Source organism: Salminus brasiliensis, chromosome 12 (genome assembly GCF_030463535.1).
Source record: "Salminus brasiliensis chromosome 12, fSalBra1.hap2, whole genome shotgun sequence".
NCBI classification, from domain to species: domain Eukaryota; kingdom Metazoa; phylum Chordata; class Actinopteri; order Characiformes; family Bryconidae; genus Salminus; species Salminus brasiliensis.
The window spans coordinates 142,132-162,131 of NC_132889.1; the positions used below are offsets into that span (position 1 = coordinate 142,132).

Consider the following 20,000-nt stretch of genomic DNA (forward strand, 5'->3'; position numbering starts at 1 on the left):
CCTTATCTCCACCTCACCTTCACCTTATCTCCACCTTATCTCCACCTCTTCTCCACCTCATCTCCACCTCTTCTCCACCTCATCTCCACCTCACCTTTACCTCATCTCCACCTCATCTCCACCTCACCTTCACCTCATCTCCACCTCACCTTCACCTTATCTCCACCTCACCTTCACCTTATCTCCACCTTATCTCCACCTCACCTTCACCTTATCTCCACCTTATCTCCACCTCATCTCCACCTCAACTTCACCTCACCTTCACCTTATCTCCACCTCATCTCCACCTCATCACCACCTCAAATGCAAATGGGTGCAGCTTAAAGGAGCAGAATCTCAGAATCCTTCACCTTATCTCCACCTCTTCTCCACCTCATCTCCACCTTATCTCCACCTTATCTCCACCTTTTCTCCACCTCATCTCCACCTCTTCTCCACCTCATCTCCACCTCACCTTCACCTCACCTTCACCTTATCTCCACCTCGTCTCCACCTCATCACCACCTCAAATGCAAATGGGTGCAGCTTAAAGGAGCAGAATGCATTAATTACAAGGGGTGTCCACAAACTTTTGGACATCTGATGCTTATACTGTGTGTAAAGATGGGTCCTTAAGGGTGTAGTGATTGTAGTGAAGTAATTTGGCACAACACAGCGAGGTGTTTTAAGGTTATGGGAGCTTTGTGAGAGAGATGTGTGTGTGGGTGATCGAGTAGAGAGAGATTTTCTCTTTTTCAGTGGATTATGGTTTCTCGCGCTGGCCCGCAGCCAGAGGTCATGTGGGTCATAAGGCTCATAATCCCACATTAATCTCACTGCCAGCACAAACACATCGGATTCAGCTCAGGTACAGTTTGCTCCTGAAACACACGCCTGCATATTCCTGACTCACGTGACTCACAGCGCCAGAGCCGGACCCAGGATCTGCCTCCGCTGCATCTGTACCAGCACCTTCCATCTCCTGCTGGAGGCACGGTGTGAGAAACCTGTGAGAAACCTTCCAGTCAGTGCTTGTCCGTGACTGTGTCATGGTTGTGATGTCACAGCCTATAATCCTACGTTTCTGCTACTGTACCTTTAAGACTGACATATGTAAATGAGCTCTGTTCTGATTGGCGGCCAAAAAAGGAGTCTGAGCAAAGGCACTCCTCATAATGCCAGTGTTAGTGGGCGGGGCTAAACTGGATATATGGACTGAAATGGTTGGGTATTTGGGACACTGTATGGAGTGTATGATGTATGTCCAAATGTTTGTGGACACCCCTTCTAATGAACGCATTCAGCTGCTTTAAGCTGCATCCATTGCTGACACAGATGTGCAAATGCACACACACAGCTTGTCTAGTCCCTGTAGAGAAGAAGTACTGCCAATAGAATAGGACTCTCTGGAGCAGATCATCATCATGACCCTATTGGCTCCATGCTGCCTAATAATGCCAGGTGTGGGCTAGAGGGGTATAAAGCCCCCCAGCATTGAGGAGCTGTGGATAAATTGTGGGAAATACTGCAGGATTTTCTGTAAGGCTCTTTAACCTCAGCACATCCACCATCCTACAGATTAAAGATATTCCTTAGGTGGAATGTGCAAGTCTGTGTGTGTCTGTGTGTGTGTGTGTGTCTGTGTGTGTGTGTGTGTGTGTGTGTGTGTTTGTCCAGAGCTGCTGTTGTCAGACTGACCTGAAATGAAATGGACAGCTCTCTGTCATTTCTCCATTCGTACAGTCCTTTCACAGAGAGCTCTCTTGCAACCTACTTTCAGCCCAGCTCTGTGTGTGTGTGTGTGTGTGTATCACATCGGTGCATATCTGTCGTTCTCTGTAAATGTGTGTGTGTGTGTGTGTGTGTGTGTGTGTGTGTGTGTGAAAGGCATAAAGCACCGAAAGGCTCAGAGATGTCACTCTGCAGGACTCCTGCAGGCAGACGGGTCTGAACGGTGGGGTCAAAGCATCTGCTAGGTCAGATAGAGCACATGCTGCAAGTGTGTGTATGTGTGTGCGTGTGTGTGTGTGTATGTGTGTGCGTGTGTGTGTGTGTGTATGTGTGTGTGTGTTAGCGTTGTTACACATCAGTCAACAGGGCCCAACAGAACACTGGGTTTCAGGCTGAGGTATTACACATCATGTTTCACGTCCACCACTGGAGCTCAGCACGCTGGGAGGTGAACGCTACGCTAAGTGCTAATGCTGTTACACCAGCTAACAAACATCTGCACTGGCTAGCTTCACCCACACTGAGAGACAGTGGGAGAGAGAGGCCACTCTACCCATCCAGAGAGAGAGAGGACAGTTCTGCTTTCTGGCATTTCCAGTCACTGACGGATGGCTGTGGCATCACTGCTGATCATGACCCCCTCATGACAGAGTAACACTTAGACAGCTGCACCACTCTCGTTCAGTGGTGATGGTTTAAGGTAGAACTGATACAGGATGATGGTTTAAGGTGGAGCTGATACAGGATGATGGTTTAAGGTGGAGCTGATACAGGATGATGGTTTAAGGTGGAGCTGATACAGGGTGATGATTTAAGGTGGAGCTGATACAGGATGATGGTTTAAGGTGGAGCTGATACAGGATGATGGTTTAAGGTGGAGCTGATACAGGGTGATGATTTAAGGTGGAGCTGATACAGGATGATGGTTTAAGGTGGAGCTGATACAGGATGATGGTTTAAGGTGGAGCTGATACAGGGTGATGATTTAAGGTGGAGCTGATACAGGGTGATCGTTTAAGGTGGAGGACTGCTTCTTCAGTCGGTCCATTTCAAGAAATGTCTCTGGGTTGATTACATCTCGAGTGTAGCTGAGAGACAGTGGATGTTCTAACACACCACAGCTTTGCTATGTGAGTGTGTCTGGTTTATTTCAGACGCTGTTGAACATCAGTGGTGTGTGTGTGTGTGTGTGTGTGTGTGTGTATGATGGCGAGAGCGCTGCTTGTGTTTACTGCCAGCTCTTTCATTCTCATGGTGAGAGCACTGTGACAGGTTTATACAGCCTTAAATCCAGTTAGTGCTGCTGGCTCCACGGAGGTCCATCACACACACACACACACACACACACACACACTGTACATCTACACAGATACACACACAGACACGTGGACCTTGAGTCATCAGGGCTATATTTAGAATGGATATCTGCGTGTGTGTGTGTGTGTGTGTGTGTGTGTGTGTGTGTGTCACGGCTGTCTGTGTTCCTTACTGCTGCCAGACTGTAAATAAAAGTGTGTTATAACTCAACACAGAGGTGTTATAAACACACTCAGCTCAGGGTGTTATTACCGTATACAGTGATATATAAACCAGTACTGCAGTAATGTAGTCACACTATACAAAAGTTTGTGGACACCCCTGCATTCAGCTTCTTTAACCTGTAGCCATTGCTGACACAGATGTGCAAATGCACACACACAGCTTGTCTAGTCCCTGTAGAGAAGAAGTACTGCCAATAGAATAGGACTCTCTGGAGCAGATCAACATCATGACCCTATTGGCTCCATGCTGGCTACCCCTGGAGGGGTATAAAGCCCCCCAGCATTGAGCTGTGGAGCAGTGGAAGAACTTGGGATGAGTTGGGGAGTTGGGGATGATGAGGAGGGGTCATGATCATCATCCAACATCCTGACCTTGCAAATACTCTTATTGCTGAATGCAATCAAATCCTCAAAGCAATGCCCCTCCAAAATCTAGTAGAAAGTCTATTCTCTGGACAGTAGAGAAACTCTTTAATACCCTTGATTTCAGAAGGAACAGTGAATGAGCAGTCTCCTAATACTGTAGTGTATTTTACTGCTTGCTCCACCACGTTTAGCCTGTAGTTTCAGAAGTTCCTGTGTGTGTGTGTGTGTGTGTGTGTGTGTGTGTGTGTGTGTGTTTCTGCAGGAGGCACTCCAGACCTACGCCTTCATGGTGTTCGTGGTGGTGTGTGTGCTTGGAGCTGTCTACCTCCTCCTCGTCCTCCCAGAGACCAAAAACAAGACGTTTGTGGAGATCAGTCAGAGCTTCGCCAAGATCAATAAAGTCTCCCAGATGGCCGACAAAGAGATGGAGGATGTTCTCGCTGTTAAACCAGGACAGGGTGAGCTGGCCAACGGACTGACCAGTAACACCTCTGACCATCAGACCAACAACACTAATACCAAAGACACCAACGTGGTGGAGATGGAGAGTTCCTTCTGATCCTCAGATCCCTGCACTATAGTGTCGTCTCGGTTCGTCTTCCTCTGGAGATGGACTTGTTATTCAAAAAGGAGAGTCTGTAACCACCGTCTTTAGTTGTAACAATAATATATTTTATTTCAATCGAAAGAACAGTGTGGAGAGAGTCTGCCAATTCTGGGTGCCCCTCGGTCTCTCTCTCCCCGACTTAGGAATACCTTGAGTTTTTATACCCTATTTCACGTCACATTCTGTTGGAATGTTGCCATATATGGAATGTTTACATTTCATCCATAGGGAACAGTCATTAGCTCCACCATTACATACGTGGTCCATGGCCACATCTGGACAGCATTTAAATCACTGACACGTCTGCCCAAAGGGATGTCCAAATCTAAACAGTATCTTATGTCTGTTCAATTTGTGTATATTTGGTCAAGAAACGGGGCCCCCTTTCTTCTCTACATCTACTCTGTGCAGCTTACCATATCACTCCTCAACTCCATACCATTCCTTCAGGCCTATGAACATCTGCAAAGCCAATGAATATACTACAATAGGGAGAGGGTTCTATGGAGTGCTGAAAATGGGTTCATTGACTCGTACTGGCAGTGGAACCCTTTTTTTGGTGCTGCCTACAGTGGATTCAGAAAGTATTCAGACCTCTTTACCTGTTGGACGCTGTGTTGTGGATTGAATCATTCCCAGCTTTAGGCTGTGTTGGTTCTTTAGAGAACCACTGCCTTTTTTAAGCAGCTACTGAAGACCCCTCATTTTAACAGCGTACTTTAATCCTTTCTTAATCCTGTTTTATTCTGTTTTTATTACTTGGGGAAATTTGGTAGTATCTTTTTGTAAAATTAGTTCAAATCTGTTAAAATAGCAGAATGATGTAATAAATGTGAAATGTTTACAGGAATGTGTAAATAAACGATTTTATAAATATAAATGCTGGAACAGTTCAACAATAAACTTGTTTATGAAGCTATAAACTAAGTATGTCCTGCTAGTGAGTCAGTATTTATTGATTGGTAAAGGTAAAGGTGCACATATTTGTCACTGTACAGTGTACAGCGAAATGTGTCCTCCGCATTTAACCCATCTGGTAGTGAACACACACTCACACACACACACGTGTTAGGGGCAGTGAGTACACACACACACACCCAGAGCGGTGGGCAGCCAACTCCAGCCCCTGGGGAGCAGAGAGGGTAAAGGGCCTTGCTCAAGGGCCCAACAGTGGCAGCTTGCCAAGCCCGGGAATCGAACCTAGAACCCTGTTATCGATAACCCGGCGCTCTAACCGCTGAGCCACCACTGCCCCAGCTTGGTTTGGTATCTACTATCATTTATTTGGTATCCACTATGAATTACTCAGTATCTACTATGAATTACTCAGTATCTACTATGAATTACTTAGCATCTACTATGAATTACTTAGTATCCACTATGAATTACTCAGTATCCACTATGAATTACTTAGTATCTACCATGAATTACTAAGTATCTACTATGAATTACTCAGTATCTACTACGAATTACTCAGTATCTACTATGAATTACTTAGTATCCACTATGAATTACTTAGTATTAACTATGAATTACTCAGTATCCACTATGAATTACTCAGTATCCACTATGAATTACTTAGTATCTACCATGAATGACTCAGTATCCACTATGAATTACTCAGTATCTACTATGAATTACTTAGTATCTACTATGAATTACTTAGTATCCACTATGAATTACTTAGTATCTACTATGAATTACTCAGTATCCACTATGAATTACTTAGTATCTACCATGAATTACTCAGTATCTACTATGAATTACTCAGTATCTACTATGAATTACTTAGTATTAACTATGAATTACTCAGTATCCACTATGAATTATTCAGTATCCACTATGAATTACTTAGTATCTACCATGAATGACTCAGTATCCACTATGAATTACTTAGTATCCCAATTAATTACTCAGTATCCACTATGAATTACTCAGTATCCACTATGAATTATTCAATATCCACCATGAATTACTCTGTATCTGCTGTAGGTTATTCAGTATTCTGAACTACTGTACATTAAGAAGACTACTGATATCTCAGTGATGTAGTAACAGTATATGAGGAATTGAAGTGTAGGCCCACGTTTAGGGCGGGTGTGGTTGAGGGGTGAGGGGTGAGGGGTGGAGTGACTGCATTATGTATAAAATTTCATTACTGGCTCTCTTTCTGGCGCACCTGTCCTGAATGGAAATCTGTGAGATAATGAGGGGATTAGGTGGGATCCCTCCAGTTGCTGCTGTAGGGCTCTGCCTGAGGGGCGCTGTGGGTCCGGAGGTGTGTGGGACAGCTGGGATCGGGCGGGAGAGTTTTACAGCTTTTCCAAGCTTCTTCCTTTCATTCTAAATGAGGATCTCCCAAACTCTCTCGCTCTGACTGCGTGGAGAATACACCACAACTACTCACAGAGCAGACAGCAGAGCCACGGAGGACTGAGAGGAAGAGTGCGTGTGTCCAAAACTATGTAGACACCCCTACATACATGCATGAGTGAGGTCAGCAGTTCATCCCCACCCATTTGGCCATCAGCAGCTTAGCCACACCCATCCAGTCAAAAGGAGGTTAGCAACACCCATTCGCCCACACCTATGTGCCTGCAAGGGTTTAGCCACACCCACCCAGAAACATTAATGACCATTTAAACTGAAGCAACAGTAAACACAGATCTCCATGGTGAAGGTGTGTGTGGACGGGGTCAGCAGTGAGGCCAGCTGCTCAAGGTGAAGTGAGCAGAGTTTTGTAGAACACTCGGAGAGGAAATTAGAAGACTGTGGGAGAGCGGCGGTGCCGGACGGGCGGACCTGTGGCTCCTCTATTTTAATGCATAAATTACTGAGACAATGAAGTGGAGTGCTCGGATCTGTTGGCAGCTGGTTCTGAAGAGACAGACCGTTAATCCCAGTGACCCTCAGATCGGTTCCTGCTTAGTTTACAACATGTTTTATTGAACAACAACAACAACAACAATAACAACAACAACAACCCACTGAACACTTCTCCTGAAAGACCCGCTGGGTCTGAGCTGTACCCCTGATCAGTGTAGAGCGGCTCAACACACTTCCTGCTCTGCCGAAACACTCAGAACACACTCTGGGGAAAGTGAAGCTGAAGTGGACCTGTGTACGGGCTTATCACGTGCAGGAGGATGAGCCTGTTCACAGTTCAATAACCCAGAGCAGCAGACGCTTCTGCTTTCCCAGCGCAGTTCAGCTCAGTTAAGAGATGCTAGGCTAACATTGCTAACAAACACTGCACTGAGATTATCACCAAACCGATCTTCATAAACTCACACAAGTTCACTGCTTCCGTAATCTGTAAAGCAAAATGCATTCAGCTACTTTACCTGCACCCATTGCTGACACAGATGTGCAAATGCACACACACAGCTTGTCTAGTCCCTGTAGAGAAGAAGTCGTGTGAAAAGGGTAGGACACCCCATGAAAGCCTGTGTCTTTAACATATTTAAACATCTGGACATTTGCTCTCCTCCCATGAAGAGCAGATCTCTCTCACTCTCACACTCTCACACTCTCGCTCTCGCTCTCTCACTCTCTCTCTCTCTCTCTCTCTCTCTCTCTCTCTCTCACTCTTTCACTCTCTCTCTCTCTCTCTCTCTCTCTCACTCTTTCACTCTCTCTCTCTCTCTCTCTCTCTCTCTCTCTCTCTCACTCTTTCACTCTCTCTCTCTCTCTCTCTCTCACTCTTTCACTCTCTCTCTCTCTCTCTCTCTCTCTCTCTCTCTCTCACTCTTTCACTCTCTCTCTCTCTCCTGTCTGGACTCTTTGAAATGGTGCTTGTTTGAAGTCCAGCTTCAGATGAAGGATGGTGGTAGAGAGCTGGTCTGGTGTGGAGACACTGGTCCAGATGAAACCCTGAGGATCAGAGGGAGGCTGCGGGACTGTCCCGGCCTGCTGATGTCTGAAGGTGTGTGTGCTGAGCGCTGACTGTCCTGCGGCTCAGTTATGGAAGGCAGTGGGAGAACCTCTTCAGACTCCACTGTAGTCTTAGACTTTAGACCATAATGAATTCCAGAGACTCTGAATGGATTGTCAAGCTAGACCCAGTGGTGAGATGTTCTAACAGTGTTCTGTAGAGTGTAATACAGAACCACACACTCAGGAAGGTTTCCCTGTTCCGTGTCCAGAACCAGCTACATAAGGCTTCACTCCAGTGTGAGGAGCAGAGCAGAACCGTGTCCTTTGCTGCAGGGCTCTGACCCAGACTCCCTTCTAATGATCAGTGACACCATTTGTTTTCTGTTTGTTTTTAATTTGTTTTGTTTGTTGTTTTTAATTTATTTTTTATTGTTTGTTTTTAATTTGTTTTGTTTGTTGTTTTTAATTTATTTTTTATTGTTTGTTTTTAATTTGTTTTGTTTGTTGTTTGTTTGTTATGTATAATAGCTCACCTGCTCCACTGGGCCACGCTCAACACTCCGCTACTCCCCAGTGTTGTCATCGTAACCACCTCAATATGCATCTCCCTGCTGAATACACATTCACACACACACACACACACACACACACACACACACACACTCATGTTAAAATTTTCTCATCTACTGCACCTTGTCATGGCCTCACACCTGTTTCTTTCCATCACCCGTATCTCTCTCTCTCTCTCTCTCTCTCGCTTTCTCACTCGCCCACTCCCTAATCTGCACTTTTCATTTCAGTTTATAAAACTCCCATCATGCATTTCTCAGCTTAACCCGTCAGCTTTCCTGTTCTCATTCTCTCCCTCTCTCCCTCTCTCTCTCTCTCTCTCTCTCCCTCTCTCTCTCTCTCTCTCTCTCTCTCTCTCTTTTTCTCTATCTCATGCATATCATCAGATCTGCTGCTCTGAGGTCAGCTAGTGATCTGTATGGGCTACATGTAGGGGGGGTCAGTTTGGGGTCAGTTTGTATAAAAATCTGGTTTATGGTGGAGCTCAGTGAGGCAGGGTTTAGGTCAGGCTACTGGAGGAACTGCTGACGGCCAGCCATGTCCTCTCCCAGATTCTGCTGATCTGGAACTCATGTGGATCCATGAGATAGTCAGCTCTGCCAGGAGATTCACAAGTCAAGAGTCTCTCTCTCTCTCTCTCTCTCTCTCTCTCTCTCTCTCTCTCTCTGTCTCACTGTCTCACTAGGTATGTGCCTGCATGATGTTGGAGAGCAGGATCCCATAGTGAGAGCACTCTTCTTGAGAGCAGTAAGTTAAGTAGATGTTTGAGTGTGAAGGAACTTCTTGAGCCCGTATCCAACATTCTTACCACAGTTTTAGCTTTCTTTAATGGTGTATAAATAAACACACTGTGCCTTTAAGACTGATATATGTTAATATGCTAGCTTGGTTCTAACTGGCTGTTATTTGGCTAAATGATCATCTCAAATCATTACAGGCTAAAAAAGCATGTCTGGGTGGAGCTAAACTGCTGTAGCTTAGCTGCAGACTGGTCAGAGTGCCCATGCTGACCCCTGTCCACCATCTCTACAATGAACACAAGAGTATCAGAACTGGACCTCGGAGTGAAGGAGGAAGGTGGTTCTGGTCTGATGAGTGGACGGCTGGGTGTGTGTGTGTTCCCAACTTACAGAACCTAAAGCCAGGATCTGCTGGAAGGTCTTGGTAAAGATACCACAGGCACCACCTTCAGAGGCCTGTAGAGGGAGCTGTTTTAACGGCACGTGGAGCAGCAACAGCTTATTTGACATAATGATAACTAGATAATGTTCCGGTTCATCAGTGTAAAACAACATCAACATCAACATGCACCACACAAAGCCTGGCTCAGCGAGCAACACACACACACACACACACACACAGCGGCGCAGGCAGGAGAGCAGAGAGGAGCTGTAAACGCCTCATCTGTCTCTGCTCTGTGTTATGGAGCTCAGCTCAGCACTGAAATTACACTGAGTGTAAAGAGAAAGCCGAGGCCTCTGGAGAGACAGTCCGCTTGACTGACAGTTCTCTAATGAAACCACGGCAACACTCTAATGAAGGATGATATAGAAATTGCTCTGCTCATAACGAGCTTCCTAACAAAGACATCGCTAACGACTCATAACGGCATAAATTACAGCCATAAACAAATAGCAGTTGTTTCTCGTTATGCAGTGAGCAGGCAGCTGTTCAGCCCAACGCAGGGGGTGTGATACAGGAGTGTGATACAGGAGTGTGATACAGGAATGTGTTACAGGAGTGTGATACAGGAGTGTGCTGCAGGAGTGTGTTACAGGAGTGTGATACAGGAGTGTGCTGCAGGAGTGTGTTACAGGAGTGTGATACAGGAGTGTGATACAGGAATGTGTTACAGGAGTGTGATACAGGAATGTGTTACAGGAGTGTGATACAGGAGTGTGCTGCAGGAGTGTGTTACAGGAGTGTGATACAGGAGTGTGTTACAGGAGTGTGATACAGGAGTGTGCTGCAGGAGTGTGATACAGGAGTGTGCTGCAGGAGTGTGATACAGGAGTGTGTTGCAGGAGTGTGCTGCAGGAGTGTGATACAGGAGTGTGATACAGGAGTGTGTTACAGGAGTGTGATACAGGAGTGTGATACAGGAGTGTGATACAGGAGTGTGTTACAGGAGTGTGCTGCAGGAGTGTGGTACAGGTTCTGCAGAACGAGGTTAAACCCACCCCTCACAATCACAGCTGTGTGTGTGTGTGTGTGGTGGGGGGGGGTGATATGATCTGTGTATTTAAAAGGGATTTGAATGCAGGTGTTTACCTTCAGCAACACTACCTGCTCACATGCTGTAACTGGATTCTCTCTCTCTGTAAGTGGGACATGTCCCGAGGCCAGGACAGAGTGAGGGACATGATCCTTCACTTTTGTCTCTCTGCCACTTAGAGCAGCTCTCTCTCTCTCTCTCTCTCTCTCTCTCTCTCTCTCTCACTCTCTCTCTTCTGACGTGTGGAAATCGGCAGCAGCTTACTGTACTAAGTGAGGAGCCCACTTTTATTTGAGTCAGAATGTCACCCAGTCGCAGTGATCACCTCATACAGGAGGATCTCCTCTGTTAGTGTCTACAGGTGAACCCCAGTGCTGCAGCTCAGACAGAGCTCTGTAATGAGATCAGAATGAGAAGAAGGGGTAAAGACGGAGATCTGATAGCTCGAAGCCTGCAGGCCATTCTGAAACAACATCTAAGCCCGTACGGCGGAGCGTGTATAATGGAGTGTGATTATAATAGTGCCAGATCAGATATCAGCATCAATAACAGATCAAACGGCTGGTCTGGGAGAGGAGACTGCTTTACACATTACAGAGCATTTTAGATTTTTCTGCACCTCAAATTTTATTTTAATGTTTGCGCTTTAAGATGAGCCTTGGTGGAAACTGGTCATTAGAGCTACGGCACGAGGGCCAGGCGGCCCTGCCCCAGTTTCCTCTCCTGTTCAGTCACGTCCACACAGCCTACCTGTCCGAGCTATCCCACCACAAGCTGTCCCTGTCATTTGATTTCTCACAGTGCTCTAACTGTGCTAGCTAACATCTCCGTGTGGAACCCACAGAACTGTTGGTTCTATGACAAAGTTTGACTCTCTGTTGTCCCACCTCCAGCTAAAATAGATATTCTGATTGGTTCTGTTGGGTTTGACTGCCTCTCTGCTGATGTCTACAGGTCAGTGGAGGTTGGATTTCTAATAGCTTAAATAAATTCCCCAGCCCTGTGAGCAGAAGCCTAACGGAGCTCCTTTTCTAGAGGAGCTGTTTCACCTTGAAACCTGCGCTCCAGTAAAAGTTAGACGTTGTTCTGATTCATCGCTCTTACCTGAGCTCCGACCAGTTCGTCTTTAAATGCATTTTAAACCTCATGATCTTACCCCCGGATTCTTTATTGACAACGGCTGTCAGCAACAAAGCAGAGCTCGTAACAGAGCCATTCCTAAACACGACGACCAGCCCTGCTCTCATCCTCCCATCACCACCTCCTCTAACACCTTCTGTCCCGCACAGCCAGAGCTCCAATCAGAGAGATAGAGGACCATCCGTTCATGACCAGAGTGATGATGAGGGACGAGGAAGGCTTGAGAGGGAGGAGGAGGAAGGAGGCTGTCCGTTTCCTCTGCAGTCTGATGCTAAATTACTACTAAATCTAATGTGGGAGTGCAGTAGAGCACGTTCTGGGTCATCTTCTTGTGTTCCCATAGCAACACCCTCTACCAGTTTTCCCTGCAGTGGGACAGAGGGTTTAAACAGTATAGCGTCAAAAAGGGTTCCACTATTGTTACTATTCAGAACCATTTTCAGTACCAAAGTCCAAAAGACAGAACGGAGGACGTGATGAAGATATGCTGGATGCTCCAACACCTCAACCTTGGGCCTGCTTTTGGCTGAAAGTTGCCACCCTAGTGTGTGAGTGTGGGACTGTGTGTGTGTGCTGGTACCCAGCTCAGCCCCAAACAGGCCTGGATCACGTTGCGCTCTGCAGTAACAGAGTCTTCAGTGCCACTCTTCCGTAACCAGACCCCACATTTCCTCTGGCTGTGTGATGTCATGGGCTTCCCTTTACACTGATGATAGCAGTGGAGTGGACAGAGCTGAGGTGCTGACCGTCACAGAAGTGATGGAACACACAGCACACAGCGAGGTGGCAGAACGCAGAGCTGGTGCGGTTCCGCCCGACCCGCTTTACTCTGATTGATCAGTTGTGCAAACATGCAGCGCACATCGTCCATCACTGCATAATTTAACATTCATTGACCTCCACTGTTATTCGATACCCACGGCAGCTTGAGGTGAAACCCAGCAGACATTCAAACCACCCTGACTGACCACACACTGCCCCCAAAGTGTCAGGGCAGGCAGCCTCGGTGCGTGGGGCGGCCTCGGGTAAAAGTCTTTCTCTAAATGTTGAGTCCAGTAGAAGTTAAAGCCGCTGTTAACAAACCGGGTTCTGAACAGGACTGAAAAGGGGTTCTGTGACTTACAGTGGAACTACAGTAGATCCCTGTAGTGCTGCTTAGAACCATCAACAGGAGGTTTCGTTTGTGTTTAAAGAACCATTTGAGCTTTGGAGGATTCTTTGAGTTGTCATGGTTTGTTATGAAGTCAAGTGGGTTTTTTTGTCATTTCAGCTACATACAGAGTACACAGTGAAACGAAACAACGCTCCTCCAGGACCATGGAGCAACATAGACACAGTACAGAACACAAGTGCAACACTATACAAGTGCAGACAGACAACACAACACAGTACAGATAATTGGGGGTAGTGTGCAAATTCTGCAGTGTGTAATAAATATTGAGTCCAGTGAGGAGTAAAGTTATTAGTGCAAATGCTTTGTGCAAAAAAAAAATGCTTCCCATTTTATCTGCCGTAAATAAGAGAGACAGAGCGAGAGAGACAGAGCGAGAGAGAGAGAGCATGTAACAGAAAGGACATCAGGTCAGAAGCTGAGTTGAGTTGAGGAGTCTGATGGCTTGGGGGAAGAAGCTGTTGCAGAGTCTGGTCGTGTTGGACCGGATGCTGCGGTACCTTCTTCCTGATGGCAGGAGGGAGAACAGTCTGTGTGAAGGGTGTGTGAAGGGTGAGTCATCCACAATGCTGGTTGCTTTGCGGATGCAGCGGGCGGTGTAAATGTCCATAACGGAGGGGAGAGAGACTCCGATTATCCTCTCAGCTGTCCTCACAATGCGTTGGAGGGTCTTGCGGTCAGAGGCTGTGCAGGTCCCAAACCAGGCAGTGATGCAGCTGCTTAGGATGCTCTCTATGGTCCCCCTATAGAAGAGGGTGAGGATGGGTGGAGGGAGACGGGCCATTCTCAGCTTCCGGAGGAAGTGGAGACGCTGCTGGGCTTTCTTGGCTGTAGAGCTGGTGTTCAGGGACCAGGTGAGGTTCTCCGCTAGGTGGACACCAAGGAACTTGGTGCTCTTAACGATCTCCACAGAGGAGCCGTTGATGTTGAGCGGAGAGTGGTCTTGTCGTTTTCCTGAAGTCAACAACCATTTCCTTGGTCTTCTCTACATTCTAGTGAAGGTTGTTGACTGTACACCAGTCTGTCAGCTGCTGCACCTCCTCTCTGTATGCTGACTCGTCGCCTTTGCTGATGAGACCCAGCACTTTATGATGCTGTTGGAACTGTGTTTTGCAACACAGTCATGAGTCAGCAGGGTGAACAGCAGAGGACTCAGTACACGGCCCTGAGGTGCCCCAGTGTTCAGTGTGATGGTGCTGGAGCTGCTGTCCCCGAACCGGACTAACTGGGGCCTCCCTGTCAGGAAGTCCAGGATCCAGTTGCAGAGGGGGGTGTTGAGGCCCAGCAGGCTTAACTTCCTGGTGAGATTCTGTGGGATGATGGTGTTGAATGCTGAACACTGTGAAGACACTGCTGGTGGGTAAACTGCAAATCTGACGACCCTGCCAGAGAAAGTGAAACAGAACCATCTATTTTACACCAGTGTGAAGAACCTTGAAGCCGTTTAAGCATTCACAGAGTTCTTTGAGTTCTGTTCTATGCACGGTTCTATGCTGCACTGCACTGCTGCCTCACCACTGCACTGCTGCCTCACTACTGCACTGCTGCCTCACCGCTACACTGCTGAAAATGGAAAAATGAACATTAACCCATGCATTAGAATTGGGCTCTTGGGCTCTTCAGGTCAGGCCTGGTAGCTCTGTGGGGTCCTGCTGAGCCCCCCAGCAGACGTTCTGCTCAGATAACGCTGCACTCGCTCACAATTAGTGGGAAGACTCCAGCATGTCGTTAATTTAGCGCTGTTACTCGGCCGCTGTGTCCGGCAGCATGACCACAGCGTGCAGAGAGAAAGGGTGGGAATTAATTTGGTGATGGTTATCTCTCGGCTGGGCGAACAGAGCGGCGTGTGTTTCAGACGCCTGGAGGCCTGGAGATACGGAGTGTGTGCTGATTTGTCTGGGACCAAACCATCCAGCACTGACACGCGTTCACACAATCAGCCCTACACACACAAACACACACACTCTGTCTTTCTCCGCTGGCAGAAACCAAACATGGTAAAGACTAATTTATTTTGATATTATTATTATTATTATTATCACATTAGGAAAAAATATATATATATATTTATAGTGGCCCAATATGGGTGGGGCTATCCTGCTGAAGACTGAATGGATGGGACTAAACTACTGTAGGCAACAGCAGTTTAGCTCCACCCCTTCGCTCTGAAGCCATGTGTAATGCAGTCATGTGCATGCAATGACAGTGTCTACCTGTAAAGGTCTGTGACAGTGTCTACCTGTAAAGGTCTGTGACAGTGTCTACCTGTAAAAGCCAGTGACAGTGTCTACCTGTATAGCAGTAGAATACACCCTTATAAACCCTAAATTATGTGGAGTTCTCCTTCTAAGGAGTTAGAAGGAGTTAAAGAATAGGGGTGTAAATGGAGCCTGTGCTGGACGAACGGACGGTCAGGTGGATAGATTAGTAATTAGAGCATGAAGGGTAATTAAAGCTGAGAGAATTAGTCAGTGCTCTCTCTCTCTCTCTCTCTCTCTCTCTCTCAGTTTCTATGCCGGTCACGCAGATGAAATGGCACTAGAGGATGACTGACAGCTTGTTTGGCTTGTTCTGACTCATTAACAGACAGGTGTGCTTAAAGAGAACATTGCCAGCCTTCATCCAAAGCAGCTGAGCATCCGCACTGGAACGTACAGTAGCACAGTGGAGGCACAGCCTCAGCTCAGACAGCTTCTCACTGCTGGTTGGTTGACATTACTGTCAGCCAGTCAGAGGGCTGATTGGTGAAAGCTCTCGTTCTGCGGTTCTGTGTATTGTTCTGAATAAATGGCTGAATCATCTATAAAGTGCCCTCTCAACCAGCAGAGTCCACCACAACAGCGGGCAGCGTCCCCCTCCGTCAGGATAACAGCTCTTAGCCTATATCGTGGACACACAGACAAAAAAGAACAAGAGCAGCATGGCTGTTTCACATCAGCGCCGCTGCCTGACCTTGTTCCACAAAGCACAAATTATAAAACACCGCTAATCCCGCTAATGCTAATTCCACAGAGCAGACAGCACTAATGCCTGATACACACCTGCGCATCCCGGCCCGACTCCTGACCAGCACTCGGTTAATGAACTCTCTCTCTCTCTCTCTCAGCCGTATCTGCTCAGTGTGGCGGACCTGGCGGAGCCCTGAGGAGACGTTCCTGGTGCTGCAATTGAAGGTGAAGATCATGAGATCATGGAAAGACAAGCTGAAGTGGTTTAATCTGATCTGGGTCTGAATGGGGTTTGATAGGCAGGCAGACCTCACACAGCCAGGAGGCCATGAAGTCCTACAGTCATGAAGCTCTGCATTCCACAGTCCTCCAGGCTGGTTTAGTCGTGTGGGATGGGGCAGAACCACTGAGCCCGAGTGGAGTGGCACTTATTGATCAGCTGAAAATGAAACTACTCACTTAAAGGCCTTTACACCACCACTTCATTCAGACATCAGCAGATGTCTACTGTATTATATTTTGCACACCATTATTTTATTTACCCTGTTCTACTGTTGTAAAGCTACTCCACCAATCACAGTTTGTCTCTGGTGTTGCCATGACAGGAGCCAGGGCGACAGATTCGCTGTATCCCAGCAACATCAGCAGGACAGTTTATTTCATATCCGCTTGTCTTGGTTTTGTCTGATCTGTAGCTAATGGCCTCAGTAAGTAGTGGCAGAGCTGACTAACTAACAGATCCACATGAGCTACAGATCAGGTGAGAGTAAGGAGAGAAAGGTCTCAGACAGTGATGTGGGAGGTCGGCCTCCTCGTGCTTTTCCAGCAATACGGTTTCTGACCTGACGTCACTGTTTGAGTTGTTCTGTGAGGAGTGAAAAGCATCACTGAGCAACACTTAATCTACACCTTAAACTACACCTTAATCAACATCTCAACCTAACCTTAATCTACACCTTAAACTACACTTAATCTACATCTCAACCTAACCTTAATCTACACCTTAAACTACACCATTAATCTACATCTCAACCTAATCTAAACCTCTGAACTTCTACATCTCCCAGTGCTGTTCAGATCTGACGTGTTGGAGGTGAACAGGGTGGAGAGCAGTGGATGTAATGAACTGCAGGTTATGACAGTGCAGCTCCTTTCAGCTGCAGCCCCAGAGAATGGAGCTGATTTACTGTCATGGCCTTAGCTTTTACATTTAGACTCATTAGCGCGCCAACATTAAGATCAGCGGAGTATTTTTCAGCTCTTTGAACATCTGCTACACAGAACGATCAGAGCATCGCAGATCCAACAGGCAGGAGAACAGGCAGGAGAACAGGCTGGAGAACAGGCTGGAGAACAGCTGGAGAACAGGCAGGAGACGGGAAGCTGCTGCAGATGTATTATTATTTACTGTTTCACCTCAGGCAGGTAACCAGAGCTCGCCCCCTCTCTCTCTCGCCCCTCTCTCTCGCCCCCCTCTCTCTCACCCCCTCTCTCTCTCACCCCCTCTCTCTCTCTCACCCTCTCTCTCTCTCCTCGTTGTGTGGAGGGGATTTAGTGAGTGACCCTGATCTGGGGTGTCTTTATTTTTAACAGGTAAACTCAGGTTCTGAACACCTGCATGACCTCAAAAACACACACAGCATGCAAAAGTTTAGACACCCTGGTCTCAATGTAAATAGTTCTTTAAACGAGAGAAATTTTAATTCCAATCAGAAGATAATCAAAATAACACTAATTAAAATAAAGACTGTTTGACAAAAGGATATATATCTAAAATATGAGCATATACTTTATATACACACTAATATCTATACATCTAAACACATCTATGTCTCTCTCTCTCTCTCTCTGTAGGAGCGGGTGGTGTGTATAATCCAGGCAGTAGAGACTGTGGGAAATTGCTGTGTAACTGTGTCACAGGACATCCGCTGTGCTCAGGACTGTCTCAGTTACGTCATCTCCATAAGCTCTTATTGAGGCTGGTGGATCAGTGTCTCTATCCCTACACTCCTCCATTCCCCACTGCCCCACCCCTTTCTCTAAACACAGTTCAGCTGAATGGGCATCTGGACATTCGGGCTTAGGCTAAATGACCATGAATGCAGGAATTAAAATACAGCAGGATGAATTTCAGAATATCAGGCATAAATAACGCTGATGAGGCTCCTCAGGGCTTTCCTATGGTGGTTATACAGCTGTGGGTAAACAGCTGGACTCCCACACACTGCCTAAATACTTTTGGACATGTAGTGTATAGGTGAAAAACATCTATTCTCATTGGATACATATTGTGACTTTGGGCTGAATTCTGATGTAGCCTGAATGGGGGGTAAACCGCTGTAGGTTGAATGGGGGGGGGGTACCTGTTGTGATACCTGCTGCCGTTAGTGCTTCATGATTAGTCAGTGCTGTATGGTCTACTAGGAATTTGGGATGCGTTGGTGTTGCAGAGCTAATCATCCAACATCAGTTCTTGACCTCACTGATTCTCTCACTCTTGGGGCTGAGTGCAATCAATCCTCCTTACAGCAATGTTCCGACCTCAAGTGTAAAGCCTAGCCCTTGTCTGCTTACATCTCTGCCATATGCCTCTTTGTCTTTGTTTGGGTTCTCAGAGTGTCTCACCTGTCCTGTCTTTAGCCCCGCCCTCTTGTTTTCATCCCCAGTTGTCCTGAGTTGTTTGTGATGCCGGTCTCTGCTTGCTGTTGTATCTGATATGGACTTGCTCTTCCTGACTTGTTGTATTGAGCATTTCTTTGACTCTTGGATGAAAGTAGACAGTAACACACTAACCAGAGCTAACCAGTCCAGGCGATGGAGTTAATATTAGGTGGAGCTCGAGAGGAACCACGGCCAGGAGAGTCTAACTAACGGCTCTGACTGAAACCTAACAAGTGCTGCTTAGTCCGACAGTGTTCTGAGGATGGAAAGTAGCTGAATCTGCCTGGATACCACTGAGAGAACAGCTCTGATTGGACAGTTTGCAGTTTGATTGGACTACTGCAGAGTCTAAACCCCAGCCCCAGGTCTCCTGAAGAACATCAGACACCCACAAAGACGGAGCTTTACTGCACTGAGATCAGCAGACCTTCTCTGAACACCTACAGCACCCTGAGGGATCTCCGCTGCTGGAGCAGGCCTAGAGTGAGAGGAGTGTGAGTCAGTAAAGTGTGAGAGTGAAACAGGGTCTAGGTCACGCTGTAGAATATCCATCTGTCTCTCAGAGAGAGAACGCTGACACACCGTAACTGGAGCTGCTCAGATAGTGTTCATCTTCCCTCCCCTTTCCTTCCTCCGCCGCTAGAGCCGATCCTGCCTGCCCTCCGCTCGCCGAGCGCCGATATCCTCTCTATTATACCCTGCTTTCAGTGTGTCTACTGTTATTTCCCTGACTCGGTTTGCCTCCGTTCTGAAGGAAGGTGATAATGAAAGGTGTTTGACTGGCAGCTGAAAGTACAGTGCAGGAACCCGTATAAGAACCGAGGACTGTCTGCTACTGTTTACCCAATTTTACTGCCTCAGTAAGCACATTCATGTCAGGCTCATCAAAGCCCTGTGTGAAAGCCTCACGTAGTCTCTACTGTCTCTCTTTCTGCCTCTACCTACTGACTCACCCTGCTCCCGCTCGTACTGAAGTGTGAGTTCTGATGTTTCAGATGGTGTTGAAGGTTTTTTACAGTTGAAGAACTGATTCAGATGTTTGAATTAGATCACAGTAATGTCACTGAGCCTGAGACACAGCTGATAAGCCTTTTCTCACTCAGTGATCCACAGCATGCTGGTGGATCTTCGTGCTTCACCCTCTCTCTTCGGCTCAGCTGTCTGACCGCTCTGACCTCTCTGGAAGCGCAGTGCG

At 46.9% G+C, this 20,000-nt stretch overlaps 1 protein-coding gene across 1 annotated transcript in view; it reads left to right on the top strand.

Moving 5' to 3' along the window:
- Positions 1-5,105, top strand: part of LOC140574293 (solute carrier family 2, facilitated glucose transporter member 9-like) — a 15,218-nt gene extending 10,113 nt beyond the window's left edge. Inside the window, exon 2 of the mRNA XM_072694076.1 lies at positions 3,880-5,105. Coding sequence (XP_072550177.1) covers positions 3,880-4,176 — 297 coding nt within the window. The 3' untranslated portion in view covers positions 4,177-5,105. The remainder of the gene's footprint in view (positions 1-3,879) is intronic.
- The last annotated feature ends 14,895 nt before the right edge of the window (positions 5,106-20,000 follow it).